Genomic DNA, 24471 nt, shown 5'->3' with positions numbered 1-24471 from the left:
GAGCTCTGAAATCCTGCTTGATGGTCTCCAGTTTGCCCTTGGTGTCATTGGCGCCCACATGGAAGAGCAGCAGTGGGTAATAGTCCGAAGAATGGACGAGCCTAGGCAGTCTTTGCATGACATCTCTCACGTGAGCCCCTGGCAGGCCACAAACCTCTCTAGACAAGAGGTCAGGTCAGCGGATAGATGCCTCCGTCCCCTGCAGCGGGGAGTCCCCCGCAACAATCACCCGCTGCTTTCCGGGCRTTCCRGCARGGCACAGGGTCTGTTGTCCCAGGTACTCCCCTTGCAGCCATGCCCATGTCCTCCTCATCCTGGAGGGCACTAAACCTGTTCTTCAGCTTCAGGTCTTCGGGAGGAGTAGGAGCCTTTCTCCTCCCACGAGCAGTGACCGGTTTCCAGCCTTCTTCTATGATGTTATGATGTACCGTTTCACACGGCACAGAGCCCTCTGGCAACTCCACTGCTGTGGGGGGTTGGGACTCCCGAAGCTGCACAGTCTCCGAAAATACCCTGTCTATCACTTGCTCCGCTTCCCGGATGCTGCGCAGCCTACTGACCTCCTCCCRTAACTCCCTTACCTGACGACACAACTCGTCAACAGCAGCACACCTCCTGCAGGAGAGCTGACTGCCAGCCCAGGCCTCCCGGAGAGGCCCCAAGCACTCCCTGCAGCCTTTCTTGTGTTAACTTATTTAGGCCCATTTCCAGGTCATTTTGACTTCCCTGGGACTGCATATCTGAAGTGAAATGGAGGCCTGTTCCTTACCTGGAGTTCAAGAGTGGGAAAGACGAAGGTAAATCCTGCCAAGGAAGGTCACTCCAGTGTGGAGCCAAAGGGGAGAGGAGGAAAAAAACCAACACTCAAAACTCTGACTTCTTATGTCTTTGACCCATAGGACACTTCCATTGGACACTTTGAGCCTTTTCTTTGAAGGAGATAGAGAACAGCTAAACAGAGCTGGGCGCTCAAAGCGCAGCTTACTYTTCAATAACATGCGATGATCGTTTCCTGTGATTTTGCATAGTGACAGTGCTTGAAATTTTGAATCATTGCTTCTAGATAAGATGAGAAGGTGGATCCTAACACACACCTCTTGTTTGTGTACATGACCTTGTTTTTATTTTTGGGAGCTGCTGCTCCATTCAGATGTGTGGTGTCTCGAACTGGTATTCCCCCTGTTTGGGCTTGATTGAATTGGACTACCCTGGGACCATAAAGCCGCAATTCTCTGCACAAAACTGGCATACTGAACATTTTGGCAATTGCAGATGTTGTCACAAGTTTCAAAATAGGTTTGTCTTATTGTATGCAACATTAATTTTCACRTCTGCCTGCCCGGTCTTCACTCTTCTTTCCTAGTGCACCTTTGCTTTTCCCTTCTCCCTTGAACAGACTTCCTTTCTATTCTGGACAAATGGACGCAGAGATAGAAATGTTATTTTGCCTTAAAGGTTTGTAGGCAAAGTGTAATCAAAACGTATTGGTGGGATTTGGTGGAGAAGCTTGCACTGCTGCTTCCTGTGCTATATACATCTATTATATGTATAAACAGTAAACTTTAATTTCCGGTGTGCTCAGTCTGGGGCTTTCGCAAGCACTAAGTTCTGCTGATAATACAGACTGGGGATGAGGGGTGGGAATTAACCACAGCAAAGGTTTAGCTGGCTGCCGGATATGGTACCTTAAGTTCTTATCTCTGCCATTTCAGAAAACTGATAAAGTAACAAATAGATGAGGTGTGAAGGTAGTTCTGAGAAAGTCAATAAATAGCTTGAAGCTACAATTTAATAAGTGTTTGGACATATCTAGCTCAAATAGCTTATATATTTTAACTCTCTCTTAAGTGATAGGTGGAACTTAAATCCGTATTCCCTGTGGTATTAGATATCAGGAGAAATAAGTGGAAGCAAGGCATTTGAAATCAATAAATTGCTTCTAGGTACAAATTAATGCTGACAGAATTTAGAGGGGAGAAAAGATTGTGAAACAGATAGAGAAATAAAATTTAGCTTTAACTTATAGACTACAGCACAGACCAGATCCTGGCTCTTGAGAAAAAGAATATATGGAAATTATGCTGAGGAAGTTATGCTTTGTAAGCCAGCTTGTACAGAATAGTTGTATTGAAAAGACATGAAATCTGTGGAGTAAAGCCACTTCATTTCAAGTATATTATAAAATAGATCTCAGGTATTTAAATGCTTTTAAAATTATGTATTTGTGGTGTAATTTCTCTGGAGAACAATGATTTTTTTTTTTCTGATTTCCTTGGGAATTTTACTGTACTGGGGCATCTTCCAGTTCACTGCTTTAATTCCCTTTTGTTGGATATTATTGTTTGCATGGACTAGAAGTGAGCAGGTAATTAGAAGTGATGCCTTTATATGCAGAAAAGGCCTTTGGTTTCTGTCTGGTGTGGTTAGGCCAGCAGGCTGTTGCATGGATACGTGGTAGAACTGGAGCAACCCTCCTCTCTTTATGTTCTCTTCCGGGTGGAACAGACACAATGGGGGAGAGCCATTAACATTTCATTAACTGTGAAGGCAGAAACACTTGTTGAAGTGAGGCTTGTCAACATATGTTACACGGGAGGGAGATTAAAATGATCTTCCTGGAGTCCAGATCACAGTCAATCTTTCTTGATTCTGAAATACTTATTACTGTTTACAGCAAATTGGCTGCTTGTGCTTGGATATAGGGTTTTTTAACACTTTAAAATACATCAAAGGATGTGAGATTTCCAAATAAATATGTTTAAAAAACATTTTTGATTTACATTTTGCGTCTTGTAGGTCTCAGCATCATCTGTTTAAGGTAAATTTTACCAATTGTTTAGAAATTCTGATCTGTTAAACAGTAAAAGTGAGTAAGAAGATTTTATTAAGAAAGCTTTCTTCTGAAACTGTAGATAATGCAGGCAGAGAATTCTAACTTGTTACCAAAAACTAGTAAACAGATGCTTTTCAGTTAGCACTGTTAAAACTAGAGTTTCTTCTGGAGTTAACACATTAACTGTTGTTGTTCTAAAGGAGGCAGGTGTTTAACCTGGTAAAACTTCAGTAAATGTTCTAAGACACTTTGTAATGCATCTCTAAGTGTTATATTTCAGCACTGACAAGGAGTTAGTAGAATGATAACTTTTTTAAAAACATTTTTCTATAGAAAATTTTTAAATTAATCTGCTGCTCACTGTTTTCTTTTGAGTTACTATGCTACCTAAAGGGCTAGGTTTCAGGGATGCCTTTAAACTTGTTAAAAAAAATTATTGAATGTCACTGATCTGGCCTCTGAATGACATAGACTGAAATAGCTTGTGCATATGGATCTAGGGAATGCATTTGTGTTTAAGGAACAGGCCTGAAATTAGGGAGAACAAGGCTAACACCTCATCTTATTTACACAGACATCCTCTGTGCCTTGATCAGATTATATAAACTCTTTAACTATTTCTGCATTTATAAGATGAAAAGGGAAGGAGTGTAAGGGTGATTCCATACTTACTCTATGGGTGTCGAAGGTAAATTTCTTAATATTTGTAATGTGTTTTGAAGCTTTTTAGTTGCACAGTATTGTACATTGTGCAAGACTTTTTTTTCTTGATGTTTGACTTCAGTCTGTTAGTGACTGAGATAGAAGCAATCAGTCTGTATTTGCTAATTTGAATAACTGTGTTTTGTGTATGAAGCTCCATGTAGGGAACACACAGAGACAAAAAAAAGCACTGAATCATACTGCAGGTGCTATTTTTGGAAGATCAAGTAGGCTTAAGAGTGGAGGAGGAGAAGGAGTTGCGGGGATTTTTCCAAATTCTGTCTACAAAACAAATTCTACCCACGTTAATCATCCAAATGAGTTGCTGGAGTTATTTGCATGTCATTGTATTGTAGCTTGGCTAGAATAGATTGCTTGAGTTGTTTCTAATGTAGTAGGACTTCCCTGAGAGATTGATAAATCACTCATATTAGTAGTGTTCTCATTTAAATTATTTACACTGATCACAAGTTCTCAGTGAAGAAGCAGTTGACTCTTAGTATGTACTGAAATTACACTTGTACTCAAAAGCAGGATAAAATGCCCACTTTTGAGCTCGGTGCTCTAGGTGTGACACCTAACATCTGCTGCTGCCCAAGGCAGTCTGGATGCCTCTACAGTACATTGCACTGCACTGAACAGACTGATCATATTTAGGCTTTCTGCCAACTCACCTCTTCATTTGCTGTTTTTTGGCTCCTTCATTGGCTGCTTTTTTGTTTTAAGGTCACCTTTTTGTTTAAGGAATAGTTTTATGATCCATTTTGTAAAAAGTAGCGAAGTCTTTATTTTGGAGGAATCGATTGAAATTCAGGCCTTCTTTTCACTTTTGGCGTATAACACCATGTGTGGAGAAACCGTTGCCTATTTGATACTGACTGAAGAGTTGTGGGAAAAAGGTCTTTCTCAAGCCTATAAGCTTATATGTTGGAAAAAGTTTAGTCTAGAATGTGGTCATGTATCTATACTGATAAATGGGGTCGTTTTCCGTTAAAATAAATATCTAGTAGTAGCTTGGAAGACAAATGAAACTGTGGAACGCAAAGAAAAATCCAACGCACATTTAAAGATGTTTATGGCACTGTACCCAGAGCTGGAGAAGTCCGTAACTGGACTATTGTATTTTATTCTGATCAACAAGGAGAGCAAGCAGCTAAGGTGCAGAAAAGATCAGTCTCTTTCTGGATTGGTAGAAGTATGAGATGTTAAATGACTGCAGATGTGGTAACTGTGGGCTTAAGAAAGTTAACATTGAAATGAAAAAAAGAAATGAAATTATTAATATACACTACGGATAATGCATTTTTTAAATTTAATTACCTGCTTTTCAAAAAGAAATATTTATCATTTTTAAAGATAGCTCTCTTTTTATAACCTTAAATATGCATAGGTGCCTTGATACATGGAAAATTTAATGAGCTGGAGAAGAAAAACCAAAGAGCAAAGTAATTGTTAATCCCTGTTGTCTAACCTGGGTAAAGAGCCAGAAAAATCAGCTGAAAATGAGGGGAGGAGTCAAAATGAAAATTATGATCTAATTGGACCCTTGTCACTGTTGCCAAGGTAAATCTTTAAAGTATATTGAATTCTTTGGTTCAAGATTCAATTGGCAAGATTGGCTCTTGTGCAGCCTAGGGCTTCCTCCGAGCGGATGGACTGCAGCCTTCCTAGCTGGCTCCGTGTGGTGCAGGGCAGTGCTGTGTCTGTGCGGCGCGATGCAGATCCTGGTTTGTTCCCAGTAGGGAATATAGCTGTGTTAGCCTTTAAGTCTTGCTTAAGTGTGTAGTAAAGAATCACCTAGGACCCAGGCTGCAGCCTATAGTGTATCTAGAACAAGGATTAAAGGTATTTAAAGAATGAATAGCATACTTCAAAATCCTCATGTAAATAAGATGATATAGTACTGATGGTCACACAGTAGAAAGGGAATGTAAGGTTTATCGTAGTCACTTGATGGTTTAAAATAAAGTTTGTTCTTTCACATGCCTTTTCCTTTGTTTTGTGTCCTATGTTCAGTACACCTGTGCCAGGCTGGAAGGCTTCTGTTAATGTGCACATTCTGAAATACAGATTATTTTGTCAGCGCTTTTTTTTATATATAAAAATGTTAGTTCAAGTGTTCAGCTAGTACATTTTTTGAACCCTGTTTAAAACATGTCTTCTGGGTAACCTCAAAGTTGCTCTTAGTTTTACAGATAGCAACAGACTTTCATTAGCTGTTTAGCTGACCCTAGCTCTCTTCAGCTGCAAACTTTATGTGTTGTGAAGCATTCTGTTTGGCTAGGGTGATGTGGCAGGGTTCCTGGTCACGTATAGATTACGAGTGGGACACCAGGTATTGGGTTCAGTGCTGGACAGAAAAAAAAAGTCTTTTTTTGGTACAGAAAACAGCATCCTGGTCTGGAAGTCTTTGTAAAACTTATCAGTAGTCCAGCAGTAGTTAGTTGTGCCTCAGCTGTCTAGCCACTTGAGAATGTATTTATTGAAAATACTCAATTTCTTAAAAACAGAAGAAAACAGAAAAGCTTACCCATTCAATTAATTCAGTAATGGAAAGTGCTAATGGAGAATAAAAAGAGCAGCTTGGCATATTTGCAGTTTACATTAGGGGAAGAAGCATGATAGGAGAAATATTTCTTTACTGAACAGGTGTGCTGTATTACCTGGTTTGATAAACAACCAGCCTTTCTCTGTGGAGCTAGGAGGTCAGTTCTTTAAAGAACTTTTGCAGGGTGAACCAGGTTGTAGTATTTTCATTAAATATGTACAAAGTAATTTGTTACAAACAGAGTACCTCAGAAAATCAATGAGAAAAAAAGCCGTGTTGAAATAAAGTCGACCCTCTACATTTTGCATCTTAATACTGCTGATAAGAGACCAGTGGGACTGTTCTGAAAGACATTTGCAATCGGAAAAGTTAATACTTCCAGCATGCGCTTATCTGTGTGTTATGTATACTTGGTAAATGTGTGGAAGGTCTTCTGAGGTGGGAACTGCAACTGTGGCTTTAAGATTTCAAACAAATGCCATCTGGAAATTCTGGAAGATCTGGAAGATAACTTTTGGGTTTGATTTTTAGTTGTGGTTGGGGGAGCAGGCAAGAGGAAAGTGCTTGCTTGGAATCTTAAGTAAGACATGTGACAGAAAAGTTCGTGGTTACTATATATGATRTGAAATTTGGAGAACTGGCAAATGATAACTGAAGAATATTTTGTGTGCTGACGAAAGGGCTAGAAAGAAAAAAGAGAAAGAAAGATTCTCCTTCTCCGTTTCTTTTCATCTGTGTGGGTTCCCCCCTGCCCTCCATCAAACAAAGCCTATTATCTAGAAACAAACAGCTGAACTTAATGTCCCCAGAGGAAGAGGTACCTTCCTTCTGCACTGATGTCTCAGGGCATTTCTGAGCTCATATTTATGAAAGGGATTCTTTCCCAATATTTGCTGAGGTCCCTTCATGCCCAGTGACTCAAGAGATCATTAAAGTAACAAAGGCTTAATTTCAGTAACCAAGGGCATAAGAATGGGTTTCTATGACATAGGGCTGTGAAAGAAAATAAGAATAGAAATTTGCTGACTTTTTTCCAGTCAAGGTGCTGGATGACTTTTGTAATTGGCTGTGAGAGAGATCCTTATTGCCTAGATTGGTCTTATATTTTTGGGGAAGGTTATTCATATGTATTGCAATTTTGAGTGTGTGCTCCAGATTTACAACTTGGATGCTATCAGATCTTGCTCTAGAATATAAAGTGGGAAGTGGGGGATCAAGTGAAGGAGGCAGAGCTGTTTTGGAAATAATGCACAGGGCAAAGCATTAGTGGGGAAATCTGTAGATGGGCACAGAGGCTAGAGTACAGCAGATGGAAATAGAGAAATTTGAAGTATGTCAAATGTGCAAGAGTTACAAATAAAGGAAAATTGGAGACAGTGAGAAGAAAGACTCCCAGAGAACTTGAGAACAGAACAAGAAGTGGAGAAAAATGCCGCAGGAGAAACTTATATAATTACAGGGAAATATCTTCTTGTGGACTGAGTTACACAGATTGATGTAGAAGATTTAAAAGGATGTCATACAAATTATGCTTTGTGCTTTTTCACCAAGCAATGCTGAGTGAATCTGGTAGTAGTTTCAGTGCAAAGAGGAAGAATGTGCTGAAGAAGGCAACGAAGGGTTGTTATTTTAGGGCTTCACTGTCCATGTTTCTTCTACTTCAGTGCTCTGTGTGTGTTTTGATTTTTAAGTAGATGTGGTTGCAGAGGAGGAGAGTTGGAAGAAAACAAAGTTTTGGGAAAAAAAATGAAAGAAAAAAATTAAAACACTGAGTTAAAACCAAATCGGTTGTTTAATTTTCAACTGATAGTGTTACTACAGTCGTCTTAACAAGAAGTTCTCCTGACTTATGTTTTCTTCTGTAGGTATATTGATGATTCAGATTTTTGCCTTTTTACACTCTTAGTATTGCATAATGCAGTCAATTCATGTTTTCCAGAGCTTTCCAATTAAGTGTTCAGAAGTTTCCATGACCTTTAGGTTTCTTTATAGTCTATGTTGTTTTGCAGAGAGTATGATAGACTTTGTGGTTTACTTCCAGTGTAGCTTTTCTTTCATGGAAAAGATGTCACAATGCAAAAAGGCCGTGGTTTTGAGTTGTGTTTTTGAGCAGTTAGTATAAGGCTGATTTGACATAACTTTTTTTTAAATGTTCTAACATATAGGAAACTGAGCAAGTGTGGCTCATTATCAAAAAATGGTGAGCAGCAGCATATTGTCATTTAAAAAGTGTCATTAGACTGAATATGTAGGAAAAAACAAGTTGTAAAAAGATGATCTACTTAGAGAAAATAAGTCTGTTGCAGAGTATAGAAAAGGGCACCCATACTTCATATTCACTACCATAATTGATGTTATGGTTCTTACTTCAATGTTGGGCGTCACAATATGTGCAACATACTAGAAGAACCTTCTGTAAAGGTCAGATTGCCCTCTTCGGTAAGGTCTGTCAGGGTTCCCAAAAGGCAAGCCTCCTCTGTCCTTGGCTGAAATTTTAACTAATGGAGTTTTCTGAGGAAGATGGGTATCAAACTGCTGAATGAATTAACCGCAGCTTCACTGTGATCTTAGAGGGTGGTGGCTGGAATCCAAGAGGTGGAGACCTTCCTAGAAGAATTGCACAGGCAATGTATTGAGAAGCATCGGCTATGTGTCAGAGCTATTTTATTCTTTGTTTGGGCAAACTCTGAATAGCTACCCTTGTCATATCAGAACTCTGCTTAAAATATATATGGCCAAGCCCTCCAAAAACCCCCAAAACTAAATAAATAAACCCTGCCTGCACTGTTGCTTTATCTTTAGTAACTATGGCTCCTTGAGGTGCCTTGTGTATACATCCAAGGCTGATCTGATGTTTTGTTCCATGTTCATTTCGGCATGTCCATCAAGGCCTTGCATTTAGCATAAGTGGCATCAGATGTTCAGAAAGCAAAAGCTGATCCCTAACTAGTCCCTCCCTCCCCAGTCTTTTGAACTAATGTATTTTCCTGCGGCCTGCTACAAACATATTCTGCTCATAAGTTCAATTTTTTAAACTGAAATTTATGTGAAAAGATGCAATGGATCATAGTAAATCAATGCCAGTGCATGTAATACCTTTCACAGGTATGTACAGTGCAGTGGAGAACTAAGAAAATCTTTTTGAAGAGATATGATGTGAAGTGTCTTATGAATAAATAGGTGCAGTTCATAAATGAATATTAAATATAAAAGTAAATCAAAGCTAGTATATAAATACAACCATATAAGAGAGATTAAGAGTTAAGGAGAAAAGAGAGAGATTAAATACAGGAACAGAGCAACTAAGAGTGACTTCACTGTAAAGAGAGGGCAACCCACTGTAACAATTTTATTTTGCTTATATTATTTTTAGATATGTAGATTAATGAGACTTTTTACCTAAACTGCTCAGAAGATGTTATTCTGCATTAATGGAGTCTGAAACCTATGAAAGAGTAGAGTTGGATGTATTTGGAAATTTTTTTGTTTGCGTAAAATGTGTGCAGGTGTTGCAATTGTCCCTTAGGCTCCAAAACAAGGAGTTAAAAGGTTAATAGCCCCAAATCCAAATGACCTGAAATGGTTCCTATTGTGTTAGTGTGTAAGGTCTTTCTAAACCTAAAAGTGTACCTTCTTCCAATACGGTTTTGAAGGGTTCTTACTCCAGCTTGAGGGGAAAAGTACTGACATAGTGAGGCTGTCACTTCCTTTTTAACATAGGCTTCACACATGAAGACTATGGTAAGGAGAGGAATAGAAACCAAGTCCAAAATTAGTATTCTACCCATTAAGAAATCTTTCCTCAGAATAAAGAGATCTCCATGCCTTGAAAACTGTCACGGTATCTGTGATGTATTACTTCTACTGAACACTTCTGTTTTCTCTTAAGTACAGTCACAGCCTCCTGGCAGTATACTTACCATGTCACCCTCTTGTTGCAAAGTACCCCGGTGATTCTCAAGTGGGTGTATTATGGATGTGGAGCTGAGTTTATAAATGTTTTATATGTTTATGAAAATAATATGAAATACAAAGTTTTGGCAGTATTATTAGAAAACTGTGTTTTGAAAATGTATTTGATTTCAAACTTGGTGGTTTTGATTAGGGCCAAGAGTTCATCCTTTTTCTGATTTCGAAACTGTATCTTCCCTTGCCTTTCAATACGTCATTCCTAGTCAGATTTTCACTGATGTTTACCTTTCTAACAGTGATAGCATGTTCATTAGCCTGAACATACCTAATTGTTTTCCTGCAGTCTGGGTTTGAGGAGAAATTCTTTGGCTTGTTCCATTTTTGTTTTGACCTCAGTACAGAGTAAAACTGAACTTGTTCCTCTCTTTCAGCTTGTCAAGAGGCAGAGTCAGATCTTGGAACATTCTCTATAGGCTTAAAAACAACTGAAGGCCCAAATGTTGTTACTGACAATTCCTTTATCTGTAACCTTTGTCTGTCATAGAAGGGACCAGTGCTTGATCCAACAAGCTAGTGGTGGAATTTTGATCAACAAAGATTAGAAAACTTACAAACGTTTTCTTTTAACATAAATGTCCTTCAGTTCCTATTTCACGTGTTATTTGCATTTTTGCTGCTTCCTTGGTTAAGTGATTGGTAGTTAACTGAAAAACATAGTTTCTTTGGAGACAATAATGGTGGAGACAAAAGGACAGATTTTTCATTTTTAGTGTTTAGAATTGTAAGTATTTGTGTGGGGGAAAAGGATATTTATTCATGAATATGTGGCTAAATTCATGATAAGTGCATATGTAAACTTGCTTAAGCCTTTGCAAGCTTTTTTCTGCTTTAGCAGGATGTCAGTTCAAATAAGGCATCCTAAAAATGATGTTTTCACTTTATTCATTGTTCCCTGGTTTATATTATTTCAAATACCTCATTCAATGCTTTAATACTCAGGATGTCCTGAATAGTACCAATAACAACACAAGCTTTCTTATCCAACTGATATAAGCTCTTCTGATGAATGCTAGAGCACTTGAGTATGAGATGGATTGTCTTCATTCTGCTAAATTCTTACTTCACAAGAAAAACAGTGATCTTGCTTATTCTCTACCATAGTCATGTTTTATAGGATTAGAGTTTATAGGAGTGCTTCTGCAGATAATTTGGGGACCTGTATCTGTTAATATATTCAGATATGACAAGATTTTGAATCTACAGAAAGGCTTGGTTCTAGATGCAAATTATATGCTTATCTGAGTAGAGGCAGATATTCACTGTGAATATCTTTTTTCTGAAAGTTGCTCTGATTATAACATAATTAAGATATAATTAGAATGAAAATGGGCATAATTCTTTCCAAATGTACTACTTTGACTTCTCTCTTTAGTAGATATTCATGCTTTATAAATTCTGGTTTGCTGCTTTTGTGGTAATATTTTGTGGTAGTAGGGCTGAGGCATTGATTCCATTTTGTTAGTGAAGTCAGCTTTTTTGACCACCTGTTTAATTTTTTAAAAAACACCTTTATGCATTTTTTGTGATCCTTCTGCCTTTGTGTAGGCCAGATCTTTCCAGGGAGTATGCATTTTTGGGAGTGGCGACCATTTTTCTGAAGTTTGCTTCTGTGAGRTGTAACCTAGTGGATTCTCAGCCCATAAATGGGATACCAGTTCATTCCTCCTTTGCAAAAAATAGGTACTAATGGAAGTGTGCTCTTTTTTCTTCTTCTTTTTTTTTTAATAAGTATACAACTTCCAAGAATGTAATTGTTTTATATGTTGAGTATAAAGTCATTCTTGTGAATAATCAGCTGGTTGATAAAGGCTAGGTTTGGTCTTTTTTATACGGTATAAACTATGAGTTCACAGTTTGAATAGTTCTTTAATATGGCTTGCTGTCTTTGTCTCCTAGAGAACTCTGCTGAAGCAGATCTATGGTTGCTGAACAGTTGCACAGTAAAAAATCCGGCTGAAGACCACTTCAGAAACTCAATTAAGTAAGTTGAAACATTTTTTTTTACTAAAGAAAGACTTATTTATCAATGAATTTTGTTTTTTTCAGTGTAAATATATACTGTGGTACATTAGTTGTAGATTTTACCTTTAGTAAACAAACGTGGATATTTCTGCAATCATTTCTGTGGTGTGGTATACTCTGGTGAGAAAAGCATAGTTCTTATTAAGCAGTTGGTGTGCCCGGCAAGTTTTTGAGGAGGGAGAAGCCAGGTATATAACCTCGCTGCTTGTAGTGCTGAAGTTACTAACAGCATCTGAGGGCTGTAACCTGGGGCAGAAACAATTTGCCCACAGTAGGTAGAACAATTTAAGTTTCCTTCTCCACTCTGCAGAGGGCTTCAGTTCCTGACTGCTAGAATTGCACTTTGATGAGACTAGCTTTTGGTTTTTTTYCTACTGTTCCACCACCCAAAAAACCTCTTTTTTCTCAGAACATTTCCAGTTAGTGTGTGTTGGCCAACAGATCTGATGACAAGATCTTTTCCATTTCAGTTGTGGCTATCTTTCTCCTTTACTAATATGCCAAAATTCATGTGGTATGGTGTGTGTCCTTTAACCAGCAGAGTGAAGTTGGTTAAGAAAGAGGGTCTAACTAAAAGCAAATGACCAAAAATATTTCCTTGAACTTTCATGTTTCTGTTGTTACTCCATTAATGAGCCTGATGTTATTTGTAGCCTTAGTTTTCTTTTTCTCCCTTTTTTTTTCCTTGCTTTTCCTTATACTCTTTCTTTTCTGACAGACTGATGCTCTGATCGTTCTCCTTTTCTTTTCTTTGCTGAGAGTTACTCTTTTCCTATAGCATGCATTGTTTGTTCTCTACTCTGTTTTTGGTATTTCCCTATTATGGAGAAGGACAACTTGTGTTTTTGTTTCTGACTATTCTTCATTATTTTCATTAAATGCAGATGAGAGAATCATATCTGGATGCTCTTTCATGGAACTTGGCTGTTTAATTTTTCAGTTCCATCTCAGAAAAGAGCAACTACTTCTGTATTTGGTTTTTGCAATAAAGGGATGATGAAGTTATGAATTTATGTTGTTAAAAAACAAAACTTTTCCTAAACACCCCTTAATTTATTAAAGCAGGAAACCGAAAGTGTGAAGTTTGGATGATACAAAGCTAATTGCCATTGTGTCCTATCACAATAGTTTGTTTGTAGCCATGGAGATTTTGTTTTTCCCAGTTGAGTAACAAATTGAACAACACTTAGCCTGTGGACTGTCAAAGCAAACATAGTTTAAGTGGAAAAATTAATACGCAGCCCAATAAGATTCTTTCAAATGAAAAATTCTTCAGGCTGAAAGTGTTGCATAGCATTATGAATATCATCATAACATGTGGGAGAATTATTTCAGTTTTGCGTATTCTTTAACCTCTGCAACAGATTCTCCTCCCTGATGTTCTTTTTGCATATGTTACTTTGACTGTAAAACCTACTAATTCAAACTAGTGGTAGTGAGTTCACACCAGTGGTTAAAGAATGACCGTCTCAGAAGCTGATTGCTCACTAATACTGCATGCCAAATAATATAGTAGAACTTAACAAGTCCTGTAGTTTCAATCTTTTTTGATTTGAGGTTCTTAAAAATACACACCCACACCCACACAAACCCTTTTCATTGGTGGTTCAGATGTTTATATAGCTAACACAAACCTATTGACAACATTATATTTGTGACTTTGTGTACTTTTTAGAGGTAGTCTGCTCCTCTCCAGCATTGACAAAATTAAAGTGGCTGAGCTGGGGTAAAGATATGGATGGCAAAGAGTTACATAAAGATCATTAGCTTTTGGATGTGAATTGAGAGCTTTTCTTGGGCAGATTTTATTCTCTGGTTAAACTTAAGGTTAGATTACAGACGGAGGTAGGCAATAGTAATAAATAATTCACAGTATAATTGAGTGAGTTGGTTCAGTGCATAGAGTTTAAAAAAAATAATATCCTTCAAAAAATGAAAGTTGATTCAAGAAAAGTGGAAAGTAAAGAATATAAAGTAAATCAGGTAGATATGAGTTGCATGATGGAAGTTACGAAGATTGAAATGACTGTGAAAAGCAAATAGTTGGACACAAAAAGAATCTCCTCTAACAAGTAAAAAGAAGTAAGGTAGAAGGAAGAAACTATCTTTAATAAAAGAGGGAGAAATGATGCAAAGAACACCATAGTGAAACACAGTTCCCATAGTGGGACTCAGTTATATTGCAATAACTCTGTTCCTCTGTTTTAATACTTTGCTAAATCATCACAGAATATCTGTTATTCCCAATTCTAGCTTACCTGAGTTTGCAAGTGCTTGTAACCTTATGGCTCAAGCTGAAAATACTTGTGATGAAAGATTTGCTTTTACCTATTTTAGGCAGAATCCTGAATTAGGATAGGAGAAGGAGGTGTTTGTCTGTTGTTTAAATGGCTGCAGTTTGTAGTTGTTATGAAATTAGAACATATGCTTCTTGGAAGCAAGTGTGTGGAGCGGCAAGGAGAGGGAGGGAGGCAAGGGAGCTAGTATGGATGTGTGATACTTGCTAGAATATTTATGCTGTTTATAAGCAATTGCTTATCTTACCACATGCTGTATATAGAAGTGATTATGTCCCTTCATACATCCTTATGATGTAAYAGGATAATATATATAGTGTTACATGCACAGAATCATAGAATAGTTGAGGATGGCAGGGACCTCTGCTGATCGTCTAGTCCAAGCCCCCCGGCTCTAAGCACAGTCGACTAGAGCAGGTTGCTCAGGGCTGTGTCCAGTCAGGTTTCGAATATCTCCAAAGATGAGACTCCATAGCTTCTTTGGGCAACCTGTTACAGTGTGTGACCACCCTTGCAATAAAAAAAAAGTGTTTTCTTATGGAATTTCCTGTCTTTCAGTTTGTGTCCGTTGTCTCTTTTCCTGTTACTGGGCACCACTGAAAAGAGTGCTAAAGTGGATGATTTCCTTAGCAGGGAAGGCATGCTATGAAAAATACTGCTCTACCCTTGCCTGCTCTTACAGTTTTTTCTTAAGTATCTGTGAATAGCTGCTGTTCCAGATAGGGTATCAGCTTATTGGTCTTAGGCCTTAGGCATTTTAATTGGCTTGCCTAAATTCAGTTAAGGCAAAAAACAGATTTTCTAGAGTCCCAAACATAAGAAAAGTTTGATGATTTCAGTAACAGTCTGAGATATACATATGATTTTCAAGATTAGGTGTGCACAATTTTTTTGTTCGTGAATTAAGCGATTCTCACGAAACAATCTGTTACACATTGTCTGGCAGTTTGCATTTTTGTGTTGTGTTATTTTTAAAATGAAGATGGACAACAGTTCTGTCCTAAGTGTAATATATGGGGAAAGAATGTTATCTTTTTGGTAAAGCTTTGATTTGTCTCACAGGGTGTCCATGCTAGCAGAAGAATACTAGAATTTTAAGTTGCAGTTCAAAAAAAGTTGTACAAATTGTCAACTAATCTTATGTGTTAGTATATTTCCTATACTATTTATATATAAAGTGTCCCTGAAAGTGCATAATTCAAGGTGTCATGTTGATCAGAATGAGTATGAGGTTTTTAAAGCCTGCAGTGACATTGTACCTTAAAGACAGCATGTGCTTTGTATGTTTTAAGTGCATTCAGGTAGGTTTGATTAACTTCACCTTACTTGCTGTCAGGCAGCACTGGAAAGGCTGTGGTAGGAGAATGAATGCCAAAAGTCTTTGTAACAGCTGTCAAAGACTTGCACTTATTTTTAAGTTTTCTGGAGGAAAAAAAAGTGACTTTTTTTTTTCGTTCTGTTTATCCTGGAGATATGACTAGACATTACGCTCTGAATAAATCTTTACGTGCCATTCTAAAAGCTGTCAAACATCTCAGAAAATATATGCAGAATTTCTGCCTGCTACCACAACTGGTGCTGTTGTTTTTATCCTGTAGCTCAGTTAATCAGAAATGAAAGATATTTTATGGAATGGGATATGTTTTCTCTTTCACATTATTACTTTTAATGGTGGCACATACTTTCTTCCATCAGTTGCTGGTCAGATACAATATAGCATGATTCCTGCCTGGATTAGTTTACTGAATAAACATAAGATAGATGATCGTGTTCCTTGTAAAAAAAGAAATCTGTAATAAAGCTTGGCTGCATATGTTTTGGATGATTGCATTCCTGGAATAAAGGCAGCAAAGAGTTTGGGATACTTTCACTAGTTGAGAGAGTTCATCCTTGTAGGATAGCCTTGCCTTGAAAATGCCTTATCCTGTTTAGACTGTTTTATGTTCTGAATTAGCTTTATGGTTGAGATAGACATGTCTAGGATATTACTCTGTTTTGAAGTACTATAGGACAGCACGCAATAACACTGAATTGACTTTAAAAATGTCTTAAATATTTGCTTTTAACATTTTATGAAGTAAACTTAATTTGCCTTAGAATTTAGAGTTAAATAAATACTTAAAGGTAACCTACAAACTATATTTAAAAAGTAATCATCCTTTTTTTGCTATTAATGTTTGGGTTTGATATCTTTACTCATGACCTGATCTCCTGTCGGTATAACAGACTTATATGAGCAAAGTGCATATGTATATAGGTGTTTTGTAAGTAAACAGTATAAGTAAATACTAAAGAACTATAAGTAAAATTTCATTAATATAATTTCTAGATAGTCTTTACTGTATTTCTTTTCTTTGGGCCATTGGCCAGTTCTGTGATGACTTGGATGCCCAAAGCATTCTTACAAATGTTTTGTCTGTTGAATTAGTCTTGGAAAATTCAGAGCTTAACTTCAGTGTTGGCCTCACTAAAGTAATAAAAAGGGTTGGTCCACCACTGATTTGCAGGCTGTGTCTCTCCTTAGTCCATTTTTTTCTAAGGGCAAAAGGTTGTCAAGTAACATTTTCAGCTATAATTTATTGTAGTCAAGAGCAGCTTTCTTAAAATTTGGCTGTTAGCATCAGCAAGAGTAAACACTCAGGAAGTAAGTTATTAACTTTTATAAACCACAGTAAATCTGTTAAGGCTGTTTGAAGAGAATTAAGCAGTGTTCATTACTTCACTGAGAGCATGTTCTGAAGGAGTTCGCTTCCTTTAAAATAAATAAGTAAATAAAGTTACTTTGTTCTTTGGTCCCAGAAGTTCCTCTTGCTTCATGGATCTGTTGGGGATCTTGCACTTTTTCTTGAATGTTGGTCTTAGACATCTAACCCACTTCTCCTAACAGCCTCTGAAAAAAATTTCAAACAGTTTGCTCTATGTTTCTGACTAGGCACCTTGCTTGATTCTTTTCTTTGTATTGTTATAAGTTACTGGTGCGTTTAGAGACTTTGGCTTTTCCTAAGGAGTTTTCATACTGATTAAAGTATTATGCATAGGAATGCACGATCTGTCTTAGTCAAATAGCTAAAATTATGTCACTCGAAGTATGGTGTGCTTATGCTGTTGAGGAGGTGTTCACGGCTTGTCTCTTACAGAAATAAGTTTGTCCAGTATAGCTGTCATTGTGTTACTGTATATAACAGCTATAATTAATACGTAACATATTCTGTTACATGTATGTTATTGCACTCACTTTAAGGCATGCTGCAGTCTGTATTCAACCCTTTTCTTTCTAATAGGTATGAGTTGTGACAGAAATTTAAAGGCTTTTAGGAGTGAAATAGCCCTGTGATGCTTCCAGTTCTGTGTTTGCTTCAGTTTTCACAAATTCATGAGTAGATGCTATGGAGAGTCTCACTTTTATGCTAGAAGGAGCATCAAATACTGCAGAATTTATTGAAGTGGCAACTTAGCAGGGTTTTGGTCTTAAACCTCATCCCAGATGGGATTACAGAGCTCTGGGAATGGTGGTCAGAGGTTTGGGGGTCTGGGCTGTTTTCTCCTCGATCCTGCCAGTGAGGGGGAAAGATGTGAGGAGGAGTAGACAGATACTGCAAGTAAACAACTGGCTGTGCAGCTGGTGTCGGCAACAGGGTTTTGGTTTCTATGACCATGGGACCCTGTTTGAAGATTGACAACTGATTGGGAGAGATGGGATCCACCTCACTAAATGGGGCGTGTGCGTCTTTATCAACAGGCTGGCCAACCTAGTAAGGAGGGCTTTAAACTAGGAAAGACGGGGGAGGGGGAGAGTTGTAGAGACCATGCAGTCAGCAAAACAGGGCTCAAGTGGGGATATCTCCAGCAGTTGCATGCAGCTAAGAAGGTACCTACAAGACAAGACTGTGGGGAAATCTCTTGCACCCCTCCTGGGAAATCAGCATGCTGGGATACCTCTCTGAAGTGCTTGTACACAAATGCACGCAGCATGGGGAAGAAGAAGGAAGAATTAGAGATCTGGGTGCAGTTGCAGGGCCGTGATCTCATTGTGATTACAGAGACATGGTGGGATAGCTCGCATGACTGTAATGCTGCCATGGATGGCTACATGTTCTTTAGGAAGAACAGGCCAGGAAGGTGAGGTGGGGGAGCTGCCCTTTATGTGAGAGAGCAACTGGAATGTATCAAGCGCTGCCTAGAGGTGGCTGATAAGTGGGTCAAGAGCTTATGGGTAAGGATTAAATGGTACACTAACATGGCTGACACTGTTGTGGGCGTTTGCAACAGGCCACCTAATCAGCAAGAGGAAGTAGATGAGGCCTTCTACAGACAGCTGGAAGTAGCCTTACAATCACAGGCCCTGGTTCTCATGGAGGACTTGAACTACCCTGATGTCTGCTGGAGGAAGGCACAACAAGGCACAAACAATCCAGGAAGCTCCTGGAGAGCATTGATGATAACTTCCTGACTCAGGTGATAGAGGAGCCAACGAGGAGAGGTGTGCTGCTGGACCTTGTACTAACAAGCAACGAAGGCCTGGTTGGGGATGTGAAGGTTGGGGGCAGCCTTGGCTGCAGTGACCATGAGATGGTGGCGTTCAGGATCCTGTGAGGAGGGAACAGAGCAAAAAGCAGGATTGCAACCCTGGACTTCACGAAAGCAAACTTTGGCTTCTTGAGCCATATATTCAAGGATCACCTCCTCCAAGCTCAAGAGTGGTGCATCCCAATGAGCAAGAAGTTGAGCAAAGGGGGCAGGAGACTTGCATGGATGAACAAGGAGCTCCTGGCAAAACTCAAACAGAAGGAGGAGGTGTACAGAAGGTGGAAGCAGGGACAGGCCACTTGGGAGGAATATACAGACATTGTCCGAGTATGCAGGGATGCGATGAGGAAGTCCAAGGCCCATTTGGAGTCTAATCCGGCAAGGGATGTCAAGGACAGCAAGAAGGGCTTCTCTCAATACATCAGCAACAAAAGGAAGACTAGGGAAGATGTCTGCTACTCAATGGGCGGGCACCCTGATGCTGAAGGATACAGAGAAGGCAGAGGTACTGAATGCCTTCAGTCTTTACTGCTAAGACCAGCCCTCAGGAATCCCAGACCCTGGAGGCCAGGGAGAAAGTCTGCAGGAAGGAAGTTTATCCCTTGGTCGAGAAGGGTTAGAGATCATTAGGCAAACTTGACATCCCCAAGTCCGTGGGCCCTGATGGGATGCACCCACGAGTGCTGAGGGAGCTGGCAGACGTCATTGCTAGGCCACTCTCAATTATCTTTGAAAGGACATGGTGATCAGGAGAGGTGCCTGAGGACTGGAATAAAGCCAATGTCACCCCAGTCTTCAAAAAGGGCAAGAAGGAGGACCCAGGAAACTACAGGCTAGGCAGCCTCACCTTGATCCCCACCTGGAAAGGTGATGGAGCAGCTCATCCTGGAGGCCATCTCCATGCATGTGAAGGATAAGGAGATGATCAGTAGTCAGCATGGCTTCACCAAGGGGAAATCATGCCTAACCAATCTGATAGCCTTCTCTGATGGAATGACTGGCTGGGTGGATGAGGGGAGAGCAATGGATGTTGTCTCCCTTGACTTTAGCAAGGCTTTTGACACTGTCTCCCATAGCATCCTCATAGACAAGCTCAGGAAGTGTGGGTTAGATGAGTGGACAGTGAGGTGGATTGAGAACTGGCTGAATGGCAGAGCTCAGAGGGTTGTGATCAGCAGTGCAGAGTCTAGTTGGAGGCCTGTAGCTAACAGTGTCCCCCCAGGATCAATACTGGGTCCATTATTGTTCAACTTCTTCATCAATGACCTGGATGAAGGGACAGAGTGCACCCTCAGCAAGTTTGCTGACGATACAAAACTGGGAGGAGTGGCTGATACGCCAGAGGGCTGTGCTGCCATTCAGAGAGACCTGGACAGGCTGGAGAGGTGCAGAGGGGAACCTCATGAAGTTCAACAAAGGGAAGTGCAGGGTCCTGCACCTGGGGAGGAATAACCCCATGCAGCAGTACAGGTTGGGGGTTGACCTGCTGAAACGCAGCTCTGCCGAGAAGGACCTGGGAGTGCTGGTGGACACCCAAGTTGACCATGAGGCAGCAGTGTGCCCTTGTGGCCAAGAAGGCCAATGGTGTCCTGGGCTGCATCAGGAAGAGTGTTGCCAGCAGGTCGAGGGAGGTGATCCTCCCCCTCTACTCAGCCCTGGTGAGGCCACATCTGGAGTACTGCATCCAGTTCTGGGCTCCCCAGTACAAGAGGGATGTGGCACTACTGGAGCAAGTCCAGCGAAGGGCTACGGAGATGGTTAGGGGACTGGAGCATCTCTCTTATGAGGAAAGGCTGAGAGAGCTGGGCCTGTTCAGCCTGGAGAAGAGAAGGCTGAGGGGGGATCTTATCAACATGTGTATAAGTATCTTAAGGGAGGGTGTCGAGAGGATGGAGCTAGACTCTTCTCAGTGGTGCCTGGTGACAGGACGCGAGGCAACAGGCCCAAACTGAAACACAGGAAGGTCTGTCTGAACATGAGGAAAAACCTTTTTTATTTATTTTTGATTTATTTATTTTTTTTACTATGAGGGTGACAGAGCGCTGGCACAGGTTGCCCAGAGAGGTTGTGGAGTCTCCTTCCTTGGAGATATTCAAAAGCCATCTGGACACAGTCCTGGGCAACATGCTCAAGATGACCCTGCTTGAGCAGGGGGGTTGGACTAGCTGATCTCCAGAGATCCCTTCCAACCTCAGCCTTCTGTGATTCAGTGAAATATTTGTATTTTGTCCTTTCATGGTTGTTGCTTAATATGTTTTCATTTTGGAACATAGGTTTTTGTTAGTGGCTTTTTTTTAAAAAATCATCCCTTTAAGTTTTCCTAACAGTACATGGAGAAACCAGGCTTAAAAGATTAGGAAAGGTGATTCTTGCTAGTTTTTATGTATTTCAGTCTCTCACAGAAATATAGCCCTGGAAAGAAGTTCTTGGACTTATAGCAAGTTTCAGAGCATATTTTTTTCTAAGATTTCTGAGTTTTGTTTTTAAAGTAGATGAATACTTTGTCTTTATCAGAAAGCTACTTTTGAACTTGTTTGCCTTACTGCCTAAGAACCCTTGGTTTGGTCCTGTTGATGAGGACTGCTACATTACATTTATTTATTTATTTATTTATTTATTTWTTAATTTATTTTTGTGTCAGCACCATCTCTTAGCTTAATCAATATCATTCTTGGGATTACAGTCTTTTCCCTTTCTTCCCCTTTCTAACCATTTGGCTTTCATTTTGCTGACTTCTCCTGTAAACTAGATTCCTCTTTTTTTTTGTTTGTTTGTTTTTGTTTTTATGTGTTTTTTTTTTTCCTCTCTTGTATGGTGGCATTGATTCGTGCATCTTTAAAGGTGTTTGACGCACCCTGGGAATGTTTCTGCCCTTCTGGGTATGAGGGGGTGCTGCACCATACTGACAGCCAGCATTCATTCTGGAACTGAAGACATAAGGTGCTGCTTTTCTTCTTTAGTCATATCCACTAATGAGTTTCCAGCTTAGATCACTTTAAAAAGTTCAGTGATTTATTCATTGCTTTTAGTCATCATATGCATGTCCTTGCATTTTTTTGGTTGAATTCTGACATGATTAATAAATGGTATTGACAAAAGTAGGTGTTTCAGGCTAAGGTTTCTAATATGCAGAAATTTTATTGGCATACTGTTTACCCCTCAGCCTCATTTTGCTTCCTGATCAAAATCATGGAACAAGTCCTCTTGAAAAATACTTCTGAGTGCATGAAGGAGAAGGTGACTGGGAACAGTCAGCATGGGTTGACCAAGGGTAAATCATGCCTGACATCTTGATTTTTAGACAAGGGGAGAGCAGCAGATGTCATTTATGTAAACTTTTGCAAGGCTTTGATACTGTCTCCCACAATAATTTTGTGTCCAAGTTAGGATGTTAGGGGCTGTTGGGAGGATGTCCAGATAAGTATAAAAACTGGGTGGATGACTGAGCTCAGAGGGTTATAGTTCATGGCAGGTACACTATCTGCAGGCTGGTAAGTGGGAGTACCACAGGGGTCTATCCGGAGACCTGTCCTGTTTAAAATCTTTATCAATGAGGCCATTGATAACAAGTGGGAACTGGAAGAGGCAATGCTCATAGAGTTTGCAGATGACACCAAACTGGGGAAAGCAACTGATGTGCTTGAAGGCAGAGCTGCTGTTTAGAGGGGTCTAGACAGTCTGGAGGAATGGGCCAAAAGGAAGTATATGAAATTCAGTAAGGACAAATGCAAAGCCCTGTACCTGGGAAGGAGGAGCCCCTTGCAGTGATACAGGCTGGGACTGAGGGGCTGGGGAGCAGCTTTGCAAAAAAGGCCCTGGGGGATCCTGGTGGGCGGTGGGCTGAGCGTGAGCCAGCAGTGTGCCCTGGCAGTAAGAAAAGAGCCACAGCTTCCTGGGCTGTACAAACAAGAGCACATCCAGTAGATTGGGAGAAGTAATTATTCCCCTTTACTCAAGACTCATTAGACGACATCTAGATTACTGCATCCAGTTTTGAGCTCTCAGTACAAGAAACATATCAGTAACCTGGAGTGAATTCAATGTAGGGCCACAAGATGGTTGGGACTGGAGCACTTGACCTGTGAGGAGAGACTGAAGACCAGGGCTTATTCAGTCTGGAGAAGAGACAGCTTTGGGGGACCTAACAGCAGCCCCCCAGTGCCTATGGGGAGGTTATCGAGAAGACTGATCCAGGCTCTTTACAGTGGTCCATAGTTGGAGGACAAGCGACAACAGGCACAAATTTAAACAAGAGACATTCAGACTGGCTATAAGGAGAATCCTTTTCTTCATGAGCACAGTCAAACAGTGAAATGGGTTGCCTCCATCCTTGGCGGTTTTCAAGACCCGGCTGGACCTGGATCCTGGGCGACCTGGTCTGATCCCATAGTTGACCCTGCTTTTTTGAGCAGGATGTTGGACTAGAGATCTCCTGAGGTTTCTTCAAACTGGAATTATTTTATTATGCAGTGAACTCTCATGGGCTTTCTGAAGCATGTCTTACAATATTGCTCTTTCTTTCCTCTCTATGGAGTTAACATTACTTTAAATATGTACCGCCCTTTGGTCTCTTAGGCACCAGCTTCAGCAAAGCATGACTTAAAATTTTGGGGGGGATGCAGCACAGCTACTAAGAAGAATATCTTTCTTTACTCTTTGGCTTTCAAGTGTGTGCTAATGCCTTTTTGTGGGGATTGTTGCTTTCTTGATGATAGTCTCCACTGAGAAACACATTAAAGAATTCCATTAATTAAGTTTTAGAATAGATCTTGGTATTGAGACTGTATGCCGTATCTGTAGCTGGTATTTGTCTGCTTCAAGGTGAAAAACATTTTTTCTTTGTAAATTCTTAAACTGGGTTTTGATTTTTTTTTTTTTTTGAGTCTCAATTTTTTTAAGGCTCTCTGAATCCAACGGTTTAAGTGGAAGAGTAAAAGGCTTCAGTATGTGTGGATGTTACAGAATTTCTGTTCTTTTAGTGTAATTGTTGATGCTAAGTGTGGAAGGAGGTTAGTCTTTAAGAAATACAAATGCTTGAGAAGGGATAACAGATGCAAATAACTTTCTGTTGCCTGTCATATTTACAAGTGAAAATAACCCTCGAAGAAGGCTTTTTTTTGTTTATTTGTTGACATTTGGAGATGTAATTTATATGATACACCTAGGCAAATCTAACTATTACTTCTGTGATCAAAAAAACAGAATTCCCCACTAAATGAGAATGGTTTTGCCACTTTCTTTAAAGAAACTTTAAGCCTTTTGCATTTGCTAATGCATTTCCAGCATAAAAGTAGATTGTGATTTACACTTGTTTATACTGTGTATACAGTGAATCTTAAACAGCAAAGTACCTCTGGAAGAGGAAACATAAGTATTTCAAAGATATTTATTTTATAGATCCTGTTAACATAAGAAGATCATTTCCACTGCATTTCTGAGATGTGTGATAGTCTTGCTGTTTATTACATTTTATAGAGATAGTTTGCTGCCAAGAAATGTCTGTGACTGTGAAGAATACTTAACAGGGCAGCTCTAAGAATTGTAATTAGGAGTACTGCCATTTTCTGTTT

The 24471-nt window shown here is 39.6% G+C and overlaps 1 protein-coding gene across 5 annotated transcripts in view; it reads left to right on the top strand.

Moving 5' to 3' along the window:
- Positions 1 to 24471, top strand: part of CDKAL1 (CDK5 regulatory subunit associated protein 1 like 1) — a 104199-nt gene that overhangs the window by 73722 nt on the left and 6006 nt on the right. For all 5 annotated transcript variants that reach the window (XM_026059524.1, XM_026059521.1, XM_026059522.1 and 2 more), the window contains one exon: positions 11952 to 12036. In XM_026059524.1, coding sequence (XP_025915309.1) covers positions 11952 to 12036 — 85 coding nt within the window. The remainder of the gene's footprint in view (positions 1 to 11951; positions 12037 to 24471) is intronic.

Source organism: Apteryx rowi, unplaced genomic scaffold, assembly GCF_003343035.1.
Source record: "Apteryx rowi isolate R43461 unplaced genomic scaffold, aptRow1 scaffold_159, whole genome shotgun sequence".
Classification (NCBI taxonomy): Eukaryota; Metazoa; Chordata; class Aves; order Apterygiformes; family Apterygidae; genus Apteryx; species Apteryx rowi.
Note: the sequence above shows the minus strand (reverse complement) of the source record. Positions and strands in the feature narration are given on the sequence as shown.